We start from the raw sequence: 26,736 nt of genomic DNA on the forward strand, positions 1-26,736 counted from the left end.
GGGTGACAACGTTTTGTCTCCGTCTGCCTACCATGCCAGGCATTTTACTGTTATAGGGTGGCAACGCTTTGTCCCTGTCTGTCTACCATGCCAGGCACTTCCTGTTATAGGGTGACAACGCTTTGTCCCTGTCTGTCTACCATGCCAGGCATTTCCTGTTATAGCGTGACAACGCTTTGTCCCTGTCTGTCTACCATGCCAGGCATTTCCTGTCTTAGGGTGACAACGTTTTGTCTCCGTCTGCCTACCATGCCAGGCATTTTACTGTTATAGGGTGGCAACGCTTTGTCCCTGTCTGCCTACCATGCCAGGCATTTCCTGTTATAGGGTGACAACGCTTTGTGCCTGTCTGCCTACCATGCCAGGCACTTCCTGTTATAGGGTGACAACGCTTTGTCCCTGTCTGCCTACCATGCCAGGCATTTCCTGTTATAGGGTGACAACGCTTTGTCCCTGTCTGTCTACCATGCCAGGCATTTCCTGTTATAGGGTGACAACGCTTCGTCTCTGTCTGCCTACCATGCCGGGCATTTCCTGTTATAGGGTGACAACGCTTTGTCCCTGTCTGCCTACCATGCCCGGCATTTCCTGTTATAGGGTGACAACGCTTTGTCCCTGTCTGCCTACCATGCCCGACATTTCCTGTTATAGGGTGACAACGCTTTGTCCTTGTCCTCCAACAATGCCAGACATTTCCGGTTATAGGGTGACAACGCTTTGTCCCTGTCTGCCTACCATGCCAGGCATTTCCTGTTATAGGGTGACAACGCTTTGCCCCTGTCTGCCTACCATGCCGGGCATTTCCTGTTATAGGGTGACAACGCTTTGTCCCTGTCTGCCTACCATGCCGGGCATTTCCTGTTATAGGGTGACAACGCTTTGTCCCTGTCTGCCTACCATGCCCGGCATTTCCTGTTATAGGGTGACAACGCTTTGTCCCTGTCTGCCTACCATGCCAGGCATTTCCTGTTATAGGGTGACAACGTTTTGTCTCCGTCTGCCTACCATGCCCGGCATTTCCTGTTATAGGGTGACAACGCTTTGTCCCTGTCTGCCTACCATGCCAGGCATTTCCTGTTATAGGGTGACAACGCTTTGTCCCTCTCTGCCTACCATGCCAGGCATTTCCTGTTATAGGGTGACAACGCTTTGTCCCTGTCTGCCTACCATACCAGGCCTTTCCTGTTATAGGGTGACAACGCTTTGTCTCTGTCTGCCTACCATGCCAGGCATTTCCTGTTATAGGGTGACAACGTTTTGTCTCCGTCTGCCTACCATGCCAGGCATTTCCTGTTATAGGGTGACAACGCTTTGTCTCTGTCTGCCTACCATGCCAGGCATTTCCTGTTATAGGGTGACAACGCTTCGTCCCTGTCTGCCTACCATGCCCGGCATTTCCTGTTATAGGGTGATAATGCTTTGTCCTTGTCCTCCAACAATGCCAGGCATTTCCTGTTATAGGGTGACAACGTTTTGTCTCCGTCTGCCTACCATGCCAGGCATTTCCTGTTATAGGGTGACAACGCTTTGTCCCTGTCTGCCTACCATGCCAGGCATTTCCTGTTATAGGGTGACAACGCTTTGTCCCTGTCTGCCTACCATGCCAGGCACTTCCTGTTATAGGGTGACAACGCTTTGTCCCTGTCTGCCTACCATGCCGGGCATTTCCTGTTATAGGGTGACAACACTTTGTCTCCGTCTGCCTACCATGCCAGGCACTTCCTGTTATAGGGTGACAACGCTTTGTCCTTGTCTTCCAACCATGCCAGGCATTTCCTGTCTTAGGGTGACAACGCTTTGTCCCTGTCTGCCTACCATGCCAGGCATTTCCTGTTATAGGGTGACAATGCTTTGTCCCTGTCTGCCTACCATGCCAGGCATTTCCTGTTAAAGGGTGACAACGCTTTGTCCCTGTCTGCCTACCATGCCAGGCATTTCCTGTCATAGGGTGACAACGCTTTGTCTCCGTCTGCCTACCATGCCAGGCATTTTACTGTTATAGGGTGACAACGCTTTGTCCCTGTCTGTCTACCATGCCAGGCACTTCCTGTTATAGGGTGACAACGCTTTGTCCCTGTCTGTCTACCATGTCAGGCATTTCCTGTTATAGAGTGACAACGCTTTGTCCCTGTCTGTCTACCATGCCAGGCATTTCCTGTTATAGGGTGACAACGCTTTGTCCCTGTCTGCCTACCATGCCAGGCATTTCCTGTTATAGGGTGACAACGCTTTGTCCCTGTCTGCCTACCATGCCAGGCATTTCCTGTTATAGGGTGACAACGCTTTTTCCCTGTCTGCCTACCATTTCAGGCATTTCCTGTTATAGGGTGACAACGCTTTGTCCCTGTCTGCCTACCATGCCAGGCATTTCCTGTTATAGGGTGACAACGCTTTGTCCTTGTCTGTCTACCATGCCAGGCATTTCCTGTCTTAGGCTGATGACAATTTGTCTCCGTCTGCCTACCATGCCAGGCATTTCCTGTTATAGGGTGACAATGCTTTGTCCTTGTCTGCCTACCATGCCAGGCATTTCCTGTTATAGGGTGACAATGCTTTGTCCCTGTCTGCCTACCATGCCAGGCATTTCCTGTTATAGGGTGACAACGCTTTGCCCCTGTCTGCCTACCATGCCAGGCATTTCCTGTTATAGGGTGACAACGTTTTGTCTCCGTCTGCCTACCATGCCAGGCACTTCCTGTTATAGGGTGACAACGCTTTGTCCCTGTCTGCCTACCATGCCAGGCATTTCCTGTTATAGAAATAAAAAGAAATGTACTTCTGCGCTACTAATATAAAATAAGTGCTATATATTAAATCTAAGAGGTTGCTGCTTAACACCAACTGTTATTAGTAGACCAGAGTAAAAAGAAAAATATGCGCTACCTCTTTTATAATGTGATAGGAATACAAAATAAATAAAAGAAAGTGGCGACCCCTAGTGGGAGTATTATATATGACACCAACAAATATATGAAATATATCACAATGAAAGTGATATGTGCAACTAGTGACCTCTAGTGGTTACACAAATACATTTTGTTTTACAGTACAGTAAAACCTTGGTTTGAGAGTAACTTGGTTTGAGAGTGTTTTGCAAGACAAGCAAAATATTTTAATACATTTTTCCTTGATATACAAGCGATGTCTTGATATAAGAGTAGCGTCATGTCACAACTAAGTATAAAAAAGAAGAGAGAAGCCTCTAAGTGTAGCAATATGGTTACATTCAATGAAGGAACAACATTTAGCAAATTATTGCTACACTTAGAGGCGCCTCTCTTCTCTTTTATACCCTGTAAAAAAAATGCTTTGATATACAAGTGCTTTGGATTACAAGCATGTTTCTGGAACAAATTATCCTTGCAATCCAAGGTTTTACTGTATTACACTATGCTAGTTCTTTTTTTACCCTTATGAGAGATCATGATTGCAAGGAGTCCACTATTGGGAGCTTAAAGATGCTGGATTGAGACCCCCAAAGGGTAAGAAGGTGCTACTTGGTCCAATTGGGGGCTGCTCTGGGAGGTGAGCGCATAGTGTGACTGGTGGAGGGTCAACGTGGTATTAAGTCACTCATTTGTTACCATTCACCGTTGGATTGTGTGTGGACAGCGTTGGTTCACAGAAGATATTATTGGATAAATGGACTTTGTCTGATATAGATATGTGTGATCATTTTTGTAACCACTAGAGGTCACTGTTTGTCCATATCAATGTTATTGTGATATATGTGTTGTGAGTTTTATGTCCACTAGAGGTCACTAGTTGCACATATCACTTCCGTTGTGATCTATGGTATTTAATATATTTTTTGGTGTCATATGTAATACTCCCACTAGGGGTCACCACTTTATTTTATTTATTTTGTATTCACATCACATTGTAAAAGAGGAAGAGCTTCACATATTTTCCTTTTTATTTCCTGTTATAGGGTGACAACGCTTTGTCTCTGCCTTCCAAGCTCCTGCTCTGTCACTTTGTCCACAGGCATTTCCAGAGAGGACAACAAGTGACCGTTTCAACACACATTACACAGATGTGGCCCGCCATTGTCGTCTTCAGGCAACCCAACCTCAGAAATCCATTAGTGGAGTGGATCTAGACAGGAGACCATAACTGTCCTTCAATCAGAGGTTCCTGTAGATCTCACATGAAGAACATTCTGCAGGTCTCTGATACTAGATCAGATAACGGTTCTCATTGGACCCACCTGTAGAGATTATTGTGGAACTTGTTGTAGGAGGAGAGAGTGATGAGCCCACCCCAGGCTGCCGACAGAGAGAAGAAGATCTGCGTAGCCGCGTCCTTCCATACCTGGAACATTTTCAGACATAAATGTTAATTTCTTAAAACACAAATTCACTTTGGAGGCCAATCAAAAATCATCCCTACAATTGTATAATTGGTAATGTGAAGGCGCCAGTGCTGCAGGGCTCCACCCCTTTTCTGATCAGCCACACCCCTTTCCTACTCAACTCTCCACCCTTACTACTCAGCCTCACCTCCTTCCCACTTCCCACTTTCCTTCCCAACCTCATCCCTGTCCTGCTCAACCTCACCTCCTTCCTATTTCCCTTCCCAACCTCATCCCTGTCCTACTCAGCCTCACCTCCTTCCTGTTTAGCCCCACCCCTTTTCTGCTCAGCACAACCCTCTTCCTGCTAAACCTCATCCTCCCCACTTGTTCAGCCCCACCCCTGCCTTGCTAAGCCCCAACCCCATCATGCTCAGCCTTTTTCTTTTTACTGCTTAGCCCCACCAATTGCTAACCCAGCCCCACCCCTTTTCTACTCAACTCTCCACCCTTACTACTCAGCCTCACTCCTTACTACTTTCCTTCCCAACCTCATTCCTGTCCTACTCAGCCTCACCTTCTTCCTATCCAGCCCCACCTTTTTTCTGCTCAGCACAACCCTCTTCCTGCTAAACCTCATCCTCCCCACTTGTTCAGCCCCACCCCTGCCTTGCAAGCCCCAGCCCCATCATGCTCAGCCTTTTCACTTTTACTGCTTAGCCCCACCTATTGCTAACCCAGCCCCACCCCTTTCCTACTCAGTTCTCCAGCCTTACTGCTCAGCCTCACTCCTTCCCACTTTCCATCCCAACCTCATCCCTGTCCTACTCAGCCTCCCATCCTTCCTATCCAGCCCCACCCATTTTCTGCTCAGCACAACCCTCTTCCTGCTAAACCTGATCCTCCCCACTTGTTTAGCCCCACCCCTGCCTTGCTAAGCCCCAACCCCATCATGCTCAGCCTCTTCTGTTTTACTGCTTAGCCCCACCAATTGCTAACCCAGCCCCACCCCTTTTCTACTCAACTCTCCACCCTTACTACTCAGCCTCACTCCTTACCACTTTCCTTCCCAACCTCATTCCTGTCCTACTCAGCCTCACCTTCTTCCTATCCAGCCCCACCTTTTTTCTCCTCAGCACAACCCTCTTCCTGCTAAACCTGATCCTCCCCACTTGTTTAGCCCCACCCCTGCCTTGCTAAGCCCCAACCCCATCATGCTCAGCCTTTTCACTTTTACTGCTTAGCCCCACCTATTGCTAACCCAGCCCCACCCCTTTCCTACTCAGTTCTCCAGCCTTACTGCTCAGCCTCACTCCTTCCCACTTTCCATCCCAACCTCATCCCTGTCCTACTCAGCCTCCCGTCCTTCCTATCCAGCCCCACCCATTTTCTGCTCAGCACAACCCTCTTCCTGCTAAACCTGATCCTCCCCACTTGTTTAGCCCCACCCCTGCCTTTCTAAGCCCCAACCCCATCATGCTCAGCCTCTTCCGTTTTACTGCTTAGCCCCAGCCCCACCCCTTTCCTACTCAGTTCTCCACCCTTACTGCTCAGCCTCACTCCTTCCCACTTTCCTTCCCAACCTCATCCCTGTCCTACTCAGCTTACCTCCTTCCTATTCAGCCCCACCCTTTTCTGCTCAGCACAACCCTCTTCCTGCTAAACATCATCCTCCCCACTTGTTCAGCCCCACCCCTGCCTTGCTAAGCCCCAACCCCATCATGCTCAGCCTTTTCCCTTTTACTGCTTAGCCCCACCTATTGCTAACCCAGCCCCACCCCCTTTCCTACTCAGTTCTCCAGCCTTACTGCTCAGCCTCACTCCTTCCCACTTTCCATCCCAACCTCATCCCTGTCCTACTCAGCCTCACCTCCTTCCTATCCAGCCCCACCCATTTTCTGCTCAGCACAACCCTCTTCCTGCTAAACCTGATCCTCCCCACTTGTTCAGCCCCACCCCTGCCTTGCTAAGCTCCAACTCCATCATGCTCAGCCTTTTCACTTTTACTGCTTAGCCCCACCCATTGCTAACCCAGCCCCAGCCCTTTCCTACTCGCTGTTATTCAACCCAGAAGACCGGGGACATCTAGAGGCAGAAAATAAGTACTATGGGGGACGGTGTCAGATTGAATGTTAGTATTGCAGCAAAAGATCAAATTTTCGAATCTACCAGCTATTGGGTTTTTTTTTTTTTGTTTTTGACTTGAATTTTTCTTTTTGCTTCATTAATAAAAAAAAATATTAGGTATAAGGGAGTATTTATTGTTATTTAAATAATATTAAATTATTTTATGATTTCTTTTTATGTCTTTAAAGTATACATATGTTGGAAGAGGCAAAAGGAGCTTGTTATTGTATGAATCTAAACTTTCTTTGTAGTGAAGTGACTCATTTTGCTAAAATTGTAATTCTTGGAAAAAAAAATGTGGCTTCAATAGATTAAGAGGTGCAAACTGTTCTGCTATTAGAGAGATATTGTAATATTTATTATATAATATATAAAGAATATAATAAGCGATAACATATTTGTTTCTATTGTATTATATATTACTTAAATAATATACAATATATTTTTTTATTATATAAAATATATATTATATATATATTAAAATGAAACAAAAAATATACAGGTATATATACTATACAGATAATGGCCCGGATTCACAAAGCACTTGCGCCGACGTATCTCCAGATACGCCGCGTAAGTGCAAATATGTGCCGTCGTATCTGTGTGCGCCGGACCCACATACTAAGATACGCCTAAAAACAGGCTTCATCCCACCGACGTAACTTGCCTACGCAGGCGTAGAGTGGGCGCATATTTACGCTGGACGCATTTGGCGCTCCCATTGATTTTCCATTCAAATATGCAAATGAGGGAGATACGGCGATTCACGAAACGTACGTGCGCCCGACGCAAGTGCGCGTAAGTTATACGTCCGGCGAAAAAGTTATGCCCCATAAAGGAGGTGTAACTCCGCAGTATCCATGCAAAGGGCTGCACCAGGGAACACAAGCCGACGTATTTTACGTAGTTTACATTGGACGTGAATATGGCTAGGCGTAGGTCACGTTCACGCCGTAGGCAGTGATCCGATGTATCTTAGGGAGTAGTTCCGACGTGATTCTGAGCATGCGCACTGGGATGCGTCCACGGGACGGCGCACGCGCCGTTTCGTTATACGTATCTGTCTGGGGCTCGGCCCATCATTTGCATGGGGTCACGCCTCATTTGCATGGCTCACGCCCACTTCCACCTACGCCGGCTTACGCCTGAGAAACCCAGCGCAGTTTTGGGAGCACTGGCTTTGTGAATTCAGTGCTTGCCTCTCTGCGCTGCGTCGGCGTAGCGTACAGGAGATACGCTACGGCGGCATAAATGTGCGCCGCTGTCTGTGAATCCGGGCCATACAGTATATATAATATGATTATAGTAGAGAATATGCGGTGGGTCCTCTTTGGAAGCTCTTAGACAGTAACCAGCACAGAATTCATGGCGCGGGATCCTGAATTTATGAAGGAATAACGCTTCATTACCCGAATACTCAGCACTCGGCAGCGTTGATCACCACTAATGTTCGCGGAGCATTTTCTGTGGGTTATAAATACATTCAGGACGCGTTTTCCATCGAGGGATTTGTGAAAGCGCGTTGTTCCCTTCATCACTGACGCGTTGGGAAGCCCATGTGACCACTCCGATCGATTAGGCAATTTAAAAGTAGATTACATGAGCGGTGTGGAATTGCTCATCTGGGAATGGGGGGGGGGGGGGGGGAAATTCTGACACTTTTCATAATGCGAATGTCTTTACGCTCGCTTGTTACATTTTACTCCAAACCAATCGGGATCCGAGCTGAGAGAAGAATCGCTGTGTTCAGCTGGAAAATGCAAACTGCCGGCCAAAAAGGCTCGGGCACTACTTCTCCATTATTAGTAGTACTATTGGAAAGTGCCTTGTGGGTAAACAGCGCCCTCTTCTGGCGGAAGAGGTGTATGACCTCTAGCATATACATACTTACATAGTAGGTGATACATTGGCCCGGATTCACATACATTGGCGCATATTTATGCCGACGTAGCGTATCTTTTTTAGGCTACGCCGGAGTAGCACAGAGCGCCAAGCACAGTATTCACAAAGCACTCGCCCCCAAATCTACGCTGTTTTTCCTCGGCGTAAGCCAGCGTAGGTGGAAGTGGGCGTGAGCCATGCTAATGAGGCGTGACCCCATGTAAATGATGTACTGAGCGTCATAAAGATACGATTAATGTACGGCGCATGCGCCGTCCCGTGGACGCAACCCAGTGCGCATGCGCAGAATCACGTCGAAACTACTCCCTAAGATACGTCGAATCACTGCCTACGACGTGAACGTAACCTACGCCCAGCCCTATTCACGTACTACTACGTAAACTACGTAAAATATGAAGGCTGTGTTCCCTGGTCCATACCTTTGCATGGGTTGCGCCTCCTATATGGGGAATAACTTTACGCCGGACGTACGACTAACGCAAACCGCGTATATTATGCGCCGGGCGCAACTACGTTTGTGAATCGGCGTATCTCCCTCATTTGCATATGTGCGTAGAAAATCTATGGGAGCGGCAAATGCGTCCGGCGTAACTATGCGCCCACGATACGCTGGCATAGGCAAGTTATGCCGGTCGTAGGAAGCCTATTTTCAGGCGTATCTAGTTTTGTGGGCACGGCGCACAGATACGACGGCGCATTGTTACACTTACGTGGTGTATCTCGAGATACGTTGGCGTAAGTGCTTTGTGAATCCGGGCCAATGTATGTAGTGCTATTAATTTAATATTACTTCTGAAAGTGCCTTGTGGGCAAACAGCGCCCTCTTCTGCCAGAAAAGGTGTATGACCCTCAACATATGTAGTATGCTATTGCTGTTATATTACTATTGAAAAGTGCCTTGTGGGTAAACAGCGCCCTCTTCTGCCGGAGGAGGTGTATGACCTCTAGCATATACATAGTTACATAGTTACATAGTAGGTGATACATTGTATGTAGTACCATTGCTGTAATATTACTATTGGAAAGTGCCTTGTGGGCAAACAGCGTCCTCCTCTGCCAGAATAAGTGTATGACCCGCAACATATGTAGTGCTATTGCTGTTATATTACTATTGAAAAGTGCCTTGTGGGTAAACAGCGCCCTCTTCTGCCTGAAGAGGTGTATGACCTCTAGCATATACATAGTTAAAAAAAAGTTACATAGTAGGTGATACATTGTATGTAGTACTATAGCTGTAATATTACTATTGGAAAGTGCCTTGTGGGTAAACAGCGCCCTCTTCTGCCGGAAGAGGTGTTTGACCTCTAGCATATACATAGTTACATAGTAGGTGATACATTGTATGTAGTGCTATTGCTGTAATATTACTATTAGAAAGTGCCTTGTGGGTAAACAGCGCCCTCTTCTGCCGGAAAAGGTGTATGACCTCTACCATATGTGATGAAATTGCTGTAATACTGCTCCATTATTATTATTACTATTGGAAAGTGCCTTGTGGGTAAACAGCGCCCTCTAACATATACATAGTTAAATAGTAGGTGATACATTGTATGTAGTACTATTGCTCTAATATTCCTATTGGAAAGTGCCTTGTGGATAAACAGCGCCCTCTTCTGCCTAAAGAAGTGTATGACCAGCAACATATGTGATGCCATTGCTGTAAACTACTTTAATTCTGTGATCAGCCAATTTCTATAATATATACAAAGTTTTAGGTATCATGTGTACATTTATGGTTTGAAAGACATGTCAATTTATTATTATTATTTTTTAGTCATCTACTGTACCCTGCGGCCTCGGTGCTTACCATGGCATCTGCCAGCTTCTCCCATTTGGGGGTGATGAAATACCACATCCCGGCTCCGGCTCCGGGCAGGGTCACCCCTCGGATGAGGAGGATGATGAGGACCACGTAAGGGAACGTGGCTGTAAAATACACAACCTGGACGATAAAGCAAAACAGGATTATCTTCCTATGAAAGGTATAGGGAGGGAGCATGGTGCAAACAACAGCACTGGGTTCACCACCATCACAGAGGACAGACTGGACAGATCCCGGAGAGTTTACACAGATCCTAGAGAGACCGGACATGTGCACGATCCCTCCGAGTGTATGGCACGGCTCTGCCGGTCGGGGGGGGTCATACAAATGGCTAGGAAGGGGGCTTTACAGATTTGTAAAACATTGGTGTACAAACAGCATGCTATAAATGTATGCCATGCTATCATGGTGTGTTGTTTTATTATACGCGGGCATATTTTGTGCCCACTGATTAGCAGTGATTGTGCTTTACTGTTCCTCTCACTCTGTAAAGAAACCTTCACTCAAAACACTATACCGCTACTAAACACTACTTAACAATCTCAGTCATATAATGTCTCGGCATTCGTTCAGCAAAGATGCTGATCGCATAGCCACACATGTCGAGAAAGATACATTTTCCACCTACAAATATGTTCCTGAAATAGAACAATGAGCAAGTAAAAATTGAGACCAAAAATAAATAGCCAGGGCAGCCATCACAAATTTTGGGGCCCCTTACACAGCTTTAGGCAGGGCCCCGCCTGGAGCAGAGAACCGGGGGGGGGGGGTTGCTGACGGAAAAAAACAAGTGTAATAAGCGGGGGGGGGGGGGCTTGGGGAACATCAGGCCCCTTACAAGTGTAATGCAAAAAAAAAAAACGGGAGGGGGGCCAGCCTTACAGGTGTAAAGCCTATACCCCACTGATGGCGGCCCTGTATGTAGCTATACTGAGCTGCAAATGTAAAAATATTATTCAATGTCTATCAATATTTTATGAACCTATTTTATATGTAAAATATGGAAATATACAAGTGCAGGTTTAATCTGAGTGGAAGCTTAAATTACACACATAGCTGAAAAAGTCAGAGGATTGACTTTCTTCATGCACTGCACTGCATTGGGAGTTTTAATGAGAAAAAGACAGCCTGATAGTAAACTACTAGTAAAGAAGGAAAGGGATACAGAGAAAAGAGGGGAAAAAGAAAGATGGAGGAGAAAGAAGGCGGTGAGGAGAAAGGAAAAGGGAGAGGAATGGATGAAGAAGAAGGGGGGGGTAGAGAGAGAGAGAGAGAGAAAAGAAGGTGAGAGAGGAGAGAGGATGAAAAATAATGAAGGAAATGGAATAGAGTGGGTGGCGGGTGGTGGAGGGGGTTATGATGGTGAAAACGGGAAGGAGGAAGAGAGAGAGTATATGAAGGCAAACAGCTTCTGCTGTTTCTCCTTAGAAAACTCACAGTGCTCTGAGAATGTCATGAGTGCATTCTAGTAAAGAAGGGAAAGTGTTGGAGGGAAAGCAATAAAGAAGAGGGGAGGAAAAAAACAAAGGCGAAGAGGAGAGGGAAGGGAAAGGAGAGGTGAAGAGAGAAAAAAGGAGAGAGAGGAGAGAGAGTGACACATAAAGAAGGAAAGGGAATAGAGAAGTGGAGAGTGGGGTGGGAGGAGGGGGAAAAGGAGAAAGAGAGAAGAAGAGACAGTGCAAGAAAGAGAGTATGAAAGCAAACAGCTTCTGCTATCATCTCTCCTTAGGAAGAACAAAAGACAAAGGAGAGAGAAGGGGGAGAGGAAAAAGAAAGAGGGAGGGGAAAAAAGAGGGTTAGAGAGCGAGAAAGAGAGAGAGAAAAGAAATAGAGAAAGGAGAGAGGATACAAAATAAGAAAGGAAAGGGAATAGAGAAGTGACGAGTTGGGAGGGTGGAAGAGAAATATGAGGTAGGAAGGAGAAAGAGAGAAGTAAAAGACATTACAAGAGAGAGTATGAAGGCAATCAGCCTCTGCTGCGGTCTCACCTTAGAAACCCATAGTGCTCTGAGAATCCTGTGTCATGAGTGCATCCTAGTAAAGAAGGGAATGGTAGGGGAGAAGTGATAGAGAATAGAGACCAAACAAAGCCAGAAAAGAAGAAAGTAAAAAAAGAAGAGTGAAAGTAAAGGAGAGGTGGTAAGAGAGAGTGAAAAAATGAGAGAGGAATAGAGAAGTGGAGAGTAAGGGGGAAGAGAAATATGAGGGAGAAATGGGGGAAAGGAGCAAGAGAGAAGACAGTGCAAGAGAGTATGAGGGAAAACAGCTTCTGTTATGGTGTCCTCTTTAGAAAACCCACAGTACTCTGAGAATCCTGTGTCATGAGTGCATCCTTGTAAAGAACAAAATGGTAGAGGACAGTGGCATCACGTCCATTAGGGGCGATGCGCTACGCCGGCCAAAAGAAGCGCCAAGCTACCTGAATCTAGCCCTATATATTTATTTAAATGTATTTTAAAACCATATACAGGAACTTGTTTTTTCATACCTTAACAGGCATTAATAGATTAATTTACATTATAATTTTAAGAATATCTAGGAAAAGTGAAAAGACCATAGTCCTAATTCGGGCAAAATTTGGAATGCTGATTTAAAAAAAACAATGTAATAAATGAAATATTTGGTCTGACACCCAGGATACATTGTTACTAAAGCCTTGCTCCCATATAAATCTATACTGTACTATGGCGGTGTGTGTGTGGCGGTGGGGGTGGCGCTGAGCCTTGTGTACACTCGGAGTGATCCGGCCCGTATCTGTGTGAGCACCTGGAATAAAAGAGACATTACAGCAATCACAGAAGGTCACAGCAACTATGTGCACAAAGCAGAGTATCACAGGAGGCACAGTGTGACGGCACATAACATGGAGGAGGAGGACATCTACCAAATCTTCCCCAAGACTTCAGAAAGGGAACACCAAAGGCTGGGATGGTGTGTGATGACTGCTGCCACCTACTGACTCAATTCTGTCATTGAAGTCGCCCTGCATTTCTCAGTAGTGGTTCTTCACCCTGTACTGTATATATACTGTATATGGCAGGATCTGAATGTTGGTGGTAGAAGAGTGTAATCCCTTTGATGCAGTTGGCTCGCTTGTATGTTTGTTTGTTTTGCTTTCTAGACGTGTGTCAAAACTAATATGTTAGTGTAGAAAATAGTCTTTAAGTTGTTGTATTTGTATAAAAAGAAAAAAAAATCGAATAGCTGTTTATTCATCGAAACTGCATGTAAATTCTTTCTGTGTAAATGGAGAAAAGTGAAATGTCCGCAGGCTAAATTCTCTGTGTAAATGGGGAAAATACTGCATTAGGGCCACTAGATGGTGCTGTGAGGAAATATGTATGCTCCTCGGCTCCATCCAGTGGCCACAATGTGGTACTTTCTCCATTTACATATTCGATCCGCAGTGAATAAAGACTTGATTTTGCCCCTATACACACACATCAAATTTACATGTAGTTTTGATGGCTATGCAAATAATTTTTTATAAATACATCCCTAACCGTCACTGGGCAATGTGATATTGTGAACAAACAAATCTTGTGTTTCCAGGTGCTGCGGGCCCCCAACTCTGCAGTGTAAAAAGTCCTCCTGAATTGTGCCTGTATATAGTGTCTCCTGAATTGTGCCTGTATATAGTGTCTCCTGAATTGTACCTGTATATAGTGTCTCCTGAATTGTGTCTATATATAGTGTCTCATGAATTGTGCCTGTATATAGTGTCTCCTGATTTGTGCCTGTATATAGTGTCTGCTGAATTGTGCCTGTATATAGTGTCTCCTGAATTGTGCCTGTATATAGTGTCTCCTGAATTGTGCCTGTATATAGTGTCTCATGAATTGTGCCTGTATATAGTGTCTCCTGAATTGTGCCTGTATATAGTGTCTCCTGATTTGTGCCTGTATATAGTGTCTCCTGAATTGTGTCTATATATTGTGTCTTCTGAATTGTGCCTGTATATAGTGTCTCCTGAATTGTGTCTATATATAGTGTCTCATGAATTGTGTCTATATATAGTGTCTCATGAATTGTGCCTGTATATAGTGTCTCCTGAATTGTGCCTGTATATAGTGTCTCCTGAATTGTGCCTGTATATAGTGTCTCCTGAATTGTGCCTGTATATAGTGTCTCCTGAATTGTGCCTGTATTCAGTGTCTCCTGAATTGTGCCTGTATATAGTGTCTCCTGAATTGTGTCTATATATAGTGTCTCATGAATTGTGCCTGTATATAGTGTCTCATGAATTGTGCCTGTATATAGTGTCTCCTGAATTGTGCCTGTATATAGTGTCTCCTGAATTGTGTCTATATATAATGTCTCATGAATTGTGTCTATATATATAGTGTCTCATGAATTGTGCCTGTATATAGTGTCTCCTGATTTGTGCCCAGTATATAGTGTCTCCTGAATTGTGTCTATATATAGTGTCTAATGAATTGTGCCTGTATATAGTGTCTCCTGAATTGTGCCTGTATATAGTGTCTCCTGAATTGTGTCTATATATAGTGTCTCATGAATTGTGCCTGTATATAGTGTCTCCTGATTTGTGCCTGTATATAGTGTCTCCTGAATTGTGTCTGTATATAGTGTCTCCTGAATTGTGCCTGTATATAGTGTTTCCTGAATTGTGCCTGTATTTAGTGTCTCCTGAATTGTGTCTGTATATAGTGTCTCCTGATTTGTGCCTGTATATAGTGTCTCCTGAATTGTGCCTGTATATAGCGTCTCCTGAATTGTGCCTGTATATAGTGTCTCCTGAATTGTGCCTGTATATAGTGTCTCCTGTATGTGTCGTGGCTTTGCTGCAGGTTCTGCGGGAATACAAGAAGCGCCTTCCTTTCAGACTAACCAGTCTCTGCAGAGAACATTCCAGTAATTAATATGGCTTCACTCCCAGGTGGCCAGAGAGAACCTGAAAAACGTGCAAAATTATTCTGAGCGAAAGTAACATAGTGAATCACGTCAACACGCTCCGGACAGACAGACGTCATTTATATACAAAGTCACAGAGGCTGAGGACCGGTGTACAGTGATTAAATGGAAACAATGTGTCAAACGTACAGCAAATGTTTTTGAGTGTAATAAGTTGAATTCATTTCACCTCTCCGCCCTCTAGTGTTAGATGTATGTCATTGCATGAGCAACACTCTCCCGCACTGCTTGGAACCTTAGTGCATTAACATAGACCTAACATCAAATACATTATATTACCAAAAGTATTGGGACACCTGCCTTTACATGCACATGAACTATAATGGCGTCCCAGACTTAGTCTGTAGGGTTCATTATTGAGTTGGCCCCGCCCTTTGCCGTTATAACAGCTTCAACTCTTCTGGGAAGGCCGTCCACAAGGTTTAGGAGGGTGTCTATCGGAATGTTTGACCCATTCATCCAGAAGCGCATTTGTGAGGTCAGGCACTGATGTTGGACAAGAAGGCCTGGCTCGCAGTCTCCACTCTAATTCATCCCACAGGTGTTCTCCACCCCAAACTCGCTCATCCATGTCTTTATGGACCTTGCTTTGTGCACTAGTGGGGCAGTCATGTTGGAACAGGAAGGGGCCGTCCCCAAACTGTTCCCACAAAGTTGGGAGCATGAAATTGTCCAAAATGTCTTGGTATGCTGATGCCTTAAGAGTTCCCTTCACTGGAACTAAGGGGCCAAGCCCAACCCCTGAAAAACAACCCCCACACCATAATCCCCCTCCCCACCCCACACCATAATCCACCCTCCACCAAATGATTTGGACCAGTGCACAAAGCAAGGTCGATTAGACACGAATGAGCAAGTTTTGGGTGGAGGAACTTGACTGCCCTGCACAGAGTCCTGACCTCAACCCGATAGAACACCCTTGGGATGAATTAGAGTGGAGACTGCGAGCCAGGCCTTCTCGTCCAACATCAGTGCCTGACCTCACGAATGCTCTTCTGGAAGAATGGTCACACATTCCCATAGAAACCCTCCAAAACCTTGTGGACGGCCTTCCCAGAAGAGTTGAAGCTGTTATAGCTGCAAAGGGCGGAGCCAACTCAATATTGAACCCTACGGACTAAGACTGGGATGCCAAAAAAAATTCATGTGCGTGTAAAGGCAGGCGTCCCAATACTTTTGGTAATATAGTGTATATTTTTATTTTAAATGTAGTAATGTGTCAAAGTGGGCTATTTACTAAAACTGAACATCTGGTGCAGCTGTGCAGAGAAACCAACCAGCTTCCAGGTTTTATTGTCAAAGCTTCATTGAACAAGCTGAAGTTAGAAGCTGATTGGCCGCCATGCACATCTGCCCCAGATTCTGAGTGCTCCAGTTTTAGTAAATCTCCCTCAAGGAAACATTTCCAGGTCTGTACTAGAAACAAAAACTCCCATAATGCAAGAGGAGTTTCCTCTACTATGAGCAATCTGTGCTGTCAATTAGCATGATGTTACTTCGGATAAATTCGTATTCGTTGAGCCAAATTTGAAAGGAAAGTCCAATACCTATAATTTAATAGTTAGTTATTATTAGTTAGTTATTCTTTAGAATTTTTGGATTTCCTTTATTTTCGAATTTATGAATTTATGAATTTTTTAATTTAGGAATTGACAAATTTTGTAATTTATGAATTTATGAATTTTTAAATTTATGAACTTATGAATTTATGAATTTTCAAATTTATGAACTTATGAATTTATGAATTTTCGAATTTATGAATTTATGAACTTATGAATTTTCGAATTTATGAACTTATGATTTTTTAAATTTAGGAATTGACAAATTTTGTAATTTAGGAATTTATGAACTTATGAATTTATGAATTTTCAAATTTATGAATTTTCAAATTTATGAATTTATGAACTTATGAATTTATAAACGTATGAATTTTCGAATTTAGGAATTTATGAATTTTCAAATTTATGAACTTATGAATTTTCGAATTTATGAACATAAGAATTTATGAATTTTCAAATTTATGAATTTTCGAATTTATGAACTTATGAATTTATGAATTTTCAAATTTATGAATTTTCAAATTTATGAACTTATGAATTTATGAATTTTCGAATTTATGAATTTATGAACTTATGAATTTATAAACTTATTAATTTTCGAATTTTCGAATTTATGAATTTATGAATTTTCGAATTTATGAATTTATGAATTTTCAAATGTATGAACTTATGAATTTATGAATTTTCAAATTTATGAATTTATGCACTTATGAATTTATTAATTTTCGAATTTATGAATTTTCAAATTTAAATGAGATGGCAAAGTCGCCATGATTTTCAATGACAACCATTCATATCAGTATGATTTCAAGTCCCTCCGACTTCAAAGTAGTCCCTGCACTACTTTGGTCCGACTTTGTTGCGAGTCGAGGTCCATAGACCTCAAGAATACACAGACATTCCCTAAAATCGCGCAAATTGTGGTAAAATCGCGACAAAATCATGCGACTTTCAAGTCGCAGTGGTGTGAAAGGGGCCTTACCCTCCCAAGAGGGTTGGTTATCTATGTGCTGACATTTTTTTTATTTGCACCCTCTGAGGCCTCGTACACACGACAGAGTTTCTCGGCAGAATTCGGCGAGAAACTCGGTCAGAGCCGGATTCTGCCGAGAAACTCTGTCGTGTGTACACTTTCGGCCCGATGGAGCCGCCGAGGAACTCGTCGAGAAAATAGAGAACATGTTCTCTATTTTCTCGTTGTTCTATGGGAGCTCTCGGCCATCCGAGCTCCTCGGCGGCTTCAGGGCTGAACTGGCCGAGGAACTCGATGTGTTTGGCACGTCGAGTTCCTCGGCCGTGTGTACGAGGCCTGACAGATAGGAAGCCACTAGAGGAAGAAGCAACAAATCTAGAAAATCTGCAACAACAAGCGTTTAATGTATCAAGTGTAACAAAAAATAAAAATGACTTTCAGATAAACTGGATAACAAGAAAACATTCACTCCGAAACATGATCGACGTTCCGACTTGGGGCTGCAGTGGAGAACCTTTTCATTGCAGCTTATTTACTAAATTGTATCAAATTTTTGTGTAAATTGAATTATTGGATCTTTTTATTGTAAGGACGTCCCTGGAAATCCACAGAGAACAATGTCCTTGGACAGAAGTACATATACAGTATCTCACAAAAGTAAGTACACCCCTCACATTTCTGTAAATCTTTCTTGTATCTTTTCATGTGACAACACTGAAGAAATTACACTTTTAGGTAGATTCACAAAGAGTTAGACCGGCTTATCAGTAGATAAGCCGGCCTAACTCAGAATCTACGCCGACTTATGTTTAAGCATATGCTCAAACAGAGATGCGCTTAAACATATCTAAGATACGACGGCTTGCGCCGTCCTATCTTAGATTGCAATATTTTGGATGGCCGCTAGGTGGCGCTTCCATTGCGGTCGGCGTAGAATATGTAAATGAGGAGATACGCCGATTCACGAACGTACGCCCAGCCGACACAGTACTTTTACGCTGTTTACGTTAGAGATAGGCTGCCTAAAGTTAGAGCTTAGCCCTACATGGAATAGTAATGTCAAGTATGGCCGCCTTTCCCGCGTCGAAATTCGAAGTTTTTACGTCGTTTGCGTAAGTCGTCCGCGAATAGCGATTTACGTCGTTTACGTCCACGTCAAAATCAATAGGCCCGTACGGCGTACTTAGCCGCAATGAACACTGGGAAATGTAGGCGCCCGGCGCATGCGCAGTAATAAAAAAAACGTGAAAAACGTAAGGTCAAGCCCCATTACCATAAAACACGCCCCCCTCAAACAGATTTGAATTAGGCGCCCTTACGCCCGCCGATTTAGGCTACGCCACCGTAACTTAGCAGGTAAGTACATACGCAAGCCGACGTATCTTAGATATGTTTAAGCGTATCTCTGTTTGAGCATACGCTTAAACATAAGTCGGCGTAGATTCTGAGTTAGGTCGACTTATCTACTGATAAGTCGGCCTAACTCTACCTGAATCTACCTAAAAGTGTAATTTCTTCAGTGTTGTCACATGAAAAGATAGAAGAAAATAGTTACAAAAATGTGAGGGGTGTACTTACTTTTGTGAGATACTGTAAATACTGTCATTTCGGGAAGTGATCCGTTCTTCTACATCTCGTATCATATTGTAGGATCTCCCCTACCTTTCCAGAGGTCTTGATCCCTTTGGCAAGAGACGCGTAGACGATGACCCAAGCCAGAAACAGGCTAAACACGAGAGGCCACCGGATTTCACCGGGATATTCGATGCCGTCCGAAATCTTCAGCATATTGTACCTGAAATAATAAACATTCCAAAACTCAAGGAACCCGAAGTCATTTCACTCAGAAATATTCAAAGTTGATGTTTAACATGCTCACATTTTGCCCTGGTTCCATCTACCCCCCTCATCAACATGGCATTGACCCTTCATGACCGGAGCATTTTTTTGCCATTCAGCACTTTAATTGGCAATTGCGCGGTCATGCAACGCTGTACCCAAGTCACACGTCATGCGGTCACGTCTCTTACTTGAAGTACTCCTCGCTCCCGCTGACAAAAGACTTGTTCCCGTGGTTGGTGGTGTAGTTGATCATCGTCAGGTTGGGATAGGCCGACATGCAGAACGTGCTGTTCTTGATCTGGATCTTCGGGTGACCTCCAATGAGGCAGGAATCTGTATACAGCAAAAAACACGAGGAAGAGACGGTTATCCCCACATAAAAGAGAAAAAGGATTTAAAAAATATATATTTTTAAAAAATAAAGAAAAAGTTAAAGGGTAACTCCACTTTCATGGGAAAAAAATAGCAAATAAAAAAATAATAATAATGAAGCATATACTGTACTATTGTGACTCAAGTCATACTGTATTGTAATATTCATAACAAAAAATGAACTTTCCTTTTTTAATCTGCAGCCCCGTAATTTTTCTTAAAATGTAATATGGCCACCTGGAGGCGCTCTGCACACAAATGGCGTACAAACCCCCCCCGCCACCCAGACATGTCATTTCCTGCTTTCAGTATGTGACGTCACCTAAAATTTTGTCAATTAATTCATTTTGGTTTTTAGTGTATTGTGTTTTTTTTTTGTCTTAATTAATCATTTATTTGATTATCTTTTTCACTTGATAATTTCTATGGGGCAGATCCACAAAGATCTGCCCCGGCGCATCGTATCCGAGATACGCTACGCCGCCGTACCTTACCTGGCTTTAAATCGAATCCATAAAGAATTTGCGCCGTAAGTTACGGCGGCGTAGTGTATCTCAAGCGGCGTAACGGCGCGGAATTCAAATCGGCGATTAGGGGGCGGGTTTCATTTAAATGAAGCGCGTCCCTGCACCGAATGAACTGTGCGTGCGCCGTCCCTAAATTTCCTGTCGTGCATTGCGCTAAATGACGTCGCAAGGACGTCATTTTTTTTAACATAGACGTGAATTATGTCCATCCCCGATTCACGGACGACTTACGCAAAAAAAAATATTCAAATTTCAACGCGGGAACGACGGCCATACTTTTCATAGCAGGTTTAACTATACGCCGCAAAAAAGCCGACTAGAGACGACGTAAGAGAATGCAACGGCCGCGCGTATGTTCGTGGATCGTCGGAAATAGCTAATTTGCATACTCGACGCGGAAAACGACGAGAACTCCACCCAGCGGGCGCCGAAGTATTGCATCTAAGATCCGAAGGCGTACGAAGCCGTACGCCTGTCGGATCTAACCCAGATGCCGTCGTATCTTGGGTTGAGGATTCTAAACTAAAGATACGACGCAGGAAATTTGAAAGTACGCCGGCGTATCAGTAGATACGGCGGCGTACTCTCTCTGTGGATCTGGCCCTTTGTATTTATCAGCTTCCAACAAAATGCAAAGGCAAAAAAAAAAAAAAAAATGTGTTATCATTCTATATATAATGCACTCATCAGTAATCTATTTTTCTCTTTAAGTTGATTTGCTGTAATGAAGACATTATACGGGATCCTTTACAGAAAATTATAGAGGATTTTTTTGAATCCCCCCCCCCCCAGGACATTGTCTGTGCTGCACTGCACCATGCGGTCTTTGAGATTGGCTGTTATTGCACCTTCTCTCCACAGGAGGGCGCTTTTGTTCCACTGCGGGAATATTGCTCATTAAACAGGAAACGGCCGCAAAGAAAAATACATTGTAACCGTTTTTACAAAGAAATAAAGGCCCAGATTCACAAAGCACTTATGCCGACGTATAACACGTTACGCCGACGTAAGTGCAAATGTGCGCCGGCGTATGTGTGCGGCAGACCCACGAACCAACATGCGCCTAAAAACAGGCTACACACCGCCGACGTAGCTTGCACATGCCGGCGTAGGGTGGGCGCACATATGGGCTGGGCGCATGGTGCCGCTCCCATTGATTAGCCATTCAAACATGCCAATGAGGGAAATACGGCGATTCACGAAAGTGTGTGTGCCCGGCGCATGCTAAGCGAGATGCGTGTAAGTTGTACTCCATGACCTTAATGTGCTTCTTCTTGAGCCACTCCTTTGTTGCCTTGGCGGTATGTTTTGGGTCATTGTCATGCTGGAAGACCCATCCATAACCCATCTTCAGTGTACCTGGATCATTTGAATTAGGCAGGCTTGCGCCGGAGAATTTACGCTACGCCGCCGCAACTTTACAGGCAAGTGCTTTGTGAATCAAGCACTTGCCCGTAAAACTTGCGGCCGCGTAACGTAAACGAGATACGTTACGCCGCCGGAGTTTTACTCCATTCTACGAGAATCTGGCCCTTTGTATCTTTTCACACCAATGTAACACGTCGTGCAGCACTCAGTGAGTTCCACCGAACCTCCAACCTACCCAACATCAGCCTGTCCTTATCTTTGCAGTCCGGTGTGTTCCAGGGGTTGGTACAAGAGGCCCAGGGCAAGGTATAGACCAAGGAGGCGAAGAGATAGAAGAGGGTGTAACACATAATGATGTTGTAGTAAATGGCGATCAATACTGATATGATGAGCATAGCGATTCCACAGCCTGCGGGGGGAAAAAACACAGAAATCGCATTAATTTTTTTATTTTTCCTTATCAGCAAACAAAGGTGAAAAGATCATCATGAATATCATTTCTTTTTCAATAAATCTTTCCTGCCTGCATAATAAAGATGAGACATTAAAAACTCCACAGAGAAAAAGGTCATAAAAACTCCAATCAGATGGAATAGAGTACAAAGGATTTGTATTGCGGTCCATCCAGTCCTGACTGCCATGCCTGGTAGGGGGGGAGAGACCTGTTTTTTCTATGCTGCAGTACAGCAACACTTAGAGGTCTGGTCCCCCCCCCTCCCCCCGTGACTTGTGACTGGACAGTGAAAGGAGAAGCAGAGGACTGATGAGCTCACCTGCCACTCATTGAACTGCAACACTCCTGATTGGCCTTTTGTGCTGCTTCTCCCTCCCCCTCTCTGAGCTCCTCTGTACAGGGACTGCAGTAGGCCCATACCGAGCCAAAGTGTGGGTATTCACACTGCTTGATCCGGGGGAAGGAAATGCATTCAAGTGTGTGATATTTAATACATAGCTAAATTAATTTGCATCATTTATATCTTTCTGGAGGTCAGCTTTTAATTCTGACCGCATACAAGGTCCACTTAGGCTCCTCCCTATGACACATTTCATTAACTCAGAGCTTAACCACAGAGTCCTGACGAAGCTCTGCGTGAGCGAAATGCGTCAGCTGGGTAACCACCTCCCCTGACACATTTCGCTCACCCAGAACTTCATCAGGACTCTGCCCGTGCCATTCTGCCGACGTAAATGTACATTAGGCAGTCGGCAAGCGGTTAAGCCAAAATTGGTTTGCTTTCCACTGCTTAAGGTTTGGCGAAGACAACCAGTCCCCTTACTGGACTGGTTGTCTTCGCCAAACTAAATCAGTGGAAAGAATAAGCAATTTTGGCTTAACCGCTTGCCGACTGCCTAATGTACATTTACAGAGGCAGAATGGCACGGGCAGGCAAAGCAATTTCAGTGCTTGCCATAGGTGCTATTTTCACTAGATACGCCTCTGCGCGGAGGAGATAAGGGTATGTGTTACCTAGAACACACATCAGGGTGAGCGTTTATAATAGACAATGTGCAATCCGTTTTGTTCCGAATTCCTTTTGTTAATGGAATTTGTTTGTACTGTAATTCGGGGATTCGGATATCTCCAAATAACGAAAAATTTGTCCAAATGCTTATTCGAAACGAAACAAAGCGCGCGTGTCTAATAAGTGATACTTTATGTGCAAATATTTATAACAAATGTCCCAACCTATAACAAATACCCAGTGTGTGTCTGTGTCATAAACCAAACGTCACAACTGGTGCTCAGAAGAACACCTTCACCACATAATATAGTGCACGCCGCTTACCAGATATATCTGATCTCAAATTATCGAGATCTCACTCGCTTGTGGTAGATCCGAAAGGTTTCAACAGCCAAACAGAGGAAACTTTCCATTCCACTCACAATCACACTGACAATAAGTACCGTATTTATCGGCTTATAACGCGCGCCGGCGTATAACGCGCACCCCAATTTCAGAGGGAAGTTTCAGGAAAATATATATTTTTTTAATTTTGTGGTCAGTGTCCATCTGCAGCCTAAATGCAGCCTAATCTGTGCCTCAATGCAGCCTAATCTGTCCCTAAATGCAGCCTATGTGCAGGGCCGATCCTAGGCAGGGTGCATGGGGTGCTCCGCACCCAGGCGCTGCAGAGGTGGGGGCTTTGAAGCTCCAAAGTGCTCCCCTCCCTCCTCCTTGTCTGTGTCCAGAGGCAGAGCGTGGGTGCTGCGGTTCTCCATCCCGTTTGCTCTCTCCGCTGGCAACTGACAAGAGCGCATACCTCCCGCTGTCCCCGGAATCCGGGCTGGGTACCACAGCGGAGCCTATTACCGAAACACGTTTCGGCACTAGGCTCCACTAATTAATTCTGTCCGGTGTGCCTGGAGCAGTCTCCTGTCTGCCCCGCCCCCTCTGTGTGTGTCAGCTCTTCTCCCATAGGCGGTGTGATGAGAGGCTTATGGGTTGGCCGTAGCTGCTGCCAATCATCCCGTGCACTCCCAGAAATGCTCTCCGAGTGCCACCCTCCAAGTAACCAAAGATGCCACCTATGCCCCGCCCCCTGTAATATGCTTCTGCTCCCAAGCTACAGGGATCTATTGGACAAGTACTGATCTATGGGGACACCTGCTGTGGGGAGCTCTGTTGGGGGACACCTGCTGATGGGGGACACTAATGAAGACTTCTTAGGGGAGCATCTCTGTGCCTGAGTGGTAGTCATAGAAACATGAGTAAAGGGGAGGAGTTAGTAAGATGACCACACCCATGTGGGGGCGCCAGAAATATTTCTGCACCCAGGCGTCTGTGACCCTCGGATCGGCCCTGCTTATGTGCCCCATTTTCAGCCTAAATGCAGCCTATGTGCCCCATCTCCAGCCTAAATGCCTCTCCATTCCTGTCACTTGAGTCAGCTCCCCTGTGTCATCCAGTGGCGACTGCAGGGGAAAGGAGGGAGAGGCGACAACAGACAACAGGCCATAGGAGCCTATGGGTTATGTGACTGCTCAGGCATTGTCAGCCATTGTCGAGTACTCTCGACATCCTATGCCCTAGTGCGGAACTTCCTCCATATGTGTGTACCTTGTCAAGAAGAATGTACAGCAAAGGGAATCACCGAGCCGTCGGAAATCACTGAGCCATCGTCTCCGTCGTCGACTCCTGTCTATTCGGCGGCAGTCACACACAGTCCCGCCTCCGCCATCGGCATTGGACCAGCTCCTGTGATTGATAGAACACTGGTCCAATGCCGATGGCGGAAGCGGGACTGTGTGTGTGTGTGACGTTAGAGCCGAGTAAACAGGAGAGACGGCTCGTGAATTCCGGCGGTGCTCAGGGGCACTCGGCAGTGCTTGTCCCCCTCTGAGCCCAAGGTACACTATCGGCGTATAGCGCACACCCGTGATTTTCCCCCTATTTTCAGGGGAAAAAAGTGTGCGTTATACGCCGATAAATACGGTAATCTGTAGCTCTATAATTTGAGATATATCTGGTAGAAGGCGTCAGGGCCGATCCGCCCTATAGGCTCACTATGCAAGCCGCTTAGGGCCCCACAAAGTTGTGGAGGGCCCCCCAAATGACTAGAGGCCCCGCCTGGTGAAGTAATTATCGGCCTCTCACCCCACTTCTCACTTTAATGTAAGATGTCATTTCCGACAGCAGAACACCCCCACCCCCCACTTCTCAACTTTAATCTTGAATGTTTGACGTCACTGTGGGCAGCAAACCCCGATTCCCCCCCCCCCCCCCCGCTTCTCAACTTTAATGTGACATGTCATTTGGGAGGCATGCACTATATGTGGTGAAGGCGTTCTTCTGAGCACCGTTGGTCACGTTCGGTCCATGACACAGACACACACTGGATAATCGTTATAGGATCAGACGTTTGTTTCAGGATAAGCACATGAAATCAGAAATCAAGAAGAAGAAAGCCAGAAAACTCTAACATTCCCATAAAAACAACCAATAATGTAAATCAAGCAATGTTGTTTGGTGAAAATAATGAATTACAGCGCAAGTTCAAGTCCCATGGTCAGCTCTCCATGTATTTAAAAATAAGATAAGCATCACCTGCACACAGCAAACACAATAGAAGCACAAGCTTTACTTCTAGATTTTACGCGTTTCGTCCCTAAGGCCAGCATTGGCTGAAACGCATCGACCTCTGACTGATTTTTACCCTGTGTTTGCTTTGAAGGTTTTAAAAAAAATCTGATTGTGGAACTTTCGAGAGACCTGGATTTCTGAGCTTGCTAAAACATTACAGCAGTCTCCAACCGGAGAGATGAGAGCACAAATAATCCTATATAACAATATCCACACTGAACATTGAGCAGAGAGGGACTTACCTTGAAAGGCCGGGATGGCTTTCCACACAGAGATGGGCCCCTGACTGGCAAACTGCCCCAGAGACACTTCCAATAAGAAGATGGGGACCCCCGCCAGTGCCAACATGAGCAGGTAGGGGATTAGGAAAGCACCTGAAAAGACAAACAACGCATTAAGGCACCGATATTAAATTCAAGAATTCAAATGAGGGCCAAAGCTAAAGAGAGATGTACTTATGAGACATGTTATGCAATAGTGTGATTTCATGTTCCATCCACAGTCCCATTGCCGGGAAGGTTGAGTACACTGATGTTCCTGGAGATGTGCAGGTGTACTTATTATAGCTCATGGCCCGCTCCATATGAATGTTGATGCACTGTCAGGACCTGGGTCACCTGCTGGGGGCACTGTAAATTCCAGAGTGGAAAGTTGTAGTTCCAGTGTCTACCAGCGGGTGTCTCCCAGCAGCCAGCATATCTCAGTAATCATTCTCCACCTGGTGCTGGCTGCTGGGAGGGTACTTAAGTCCATCTTCTGCTGATACACCTTGTGCTAAGTCAGATGCTGCTGCCGCCATTTATCCTGCGCCTGCATTCTGTACCCTGCACCCTGCAGCCTTACATCTGCTCCCCTTGTTTCTTATTCCAGTCCTGGTCCCTCCCCTTCTTGCACCCCTTGTGACCTGTGTTCAGGGATGGACTGGCCATCGGGACT

General features: G+C 45.0%; 1 protein-coding gene across 1 annotated transcript in view; it reads right to left on the minus strand.

Annotated features, from left to right (window-relative positions):
- Positions 1 to 26,736, minus strand: part of SLC6A5 (solute carrier family 6 member 5) — an 83,614-nt gene that overhangs the window by 37,917 nt on the left and 18,961 nt on the right. The window contains exons 4-9 of the mRNA XM_040327906.1: positions 26,043 to 26,174; positions 21,954 to 22,127; positions 19,640 to 19,784; positions 19,272 to 19,404; positions 10,131 to 10,265; positions 4,211 to 4,314 (exon numbers count right to left, since the gene is read on the minus strand). Of these exons, the coding sequence (XP_040183840.1) occupies positions 4,211 to 4,314; positions 10,131 to 10,265; positions 19,272 to 19,404; positions 19,640 to 19,784; positions 21,954 to 22,127; positions 26,043 to 26,174 (823 nt within the window). The remainder of the gene's footprint in view (positions 1 to 4,210; positions 4,315 to 10,130; positions 10,266 to 19,271; positions 19,405 to 19,639; positions 19,785 to 21,953; positions 22,128 to 26,042; positions 26,175 to 26,736) is intronic.

The sequence above is a fragment of the Rana temporaria genome, chromosome 11, assembly GCF_905171775.1.
Source record: "Rana temporaria chromosome 11, aRanTem1.1, whole genome shotgun sequence".
Classification (NCBI taxonomy): Eukaryota; Metazoa; Chordata; class Amphibia; order Anura; family Ranidae; genus Rana; species Rana temporaria.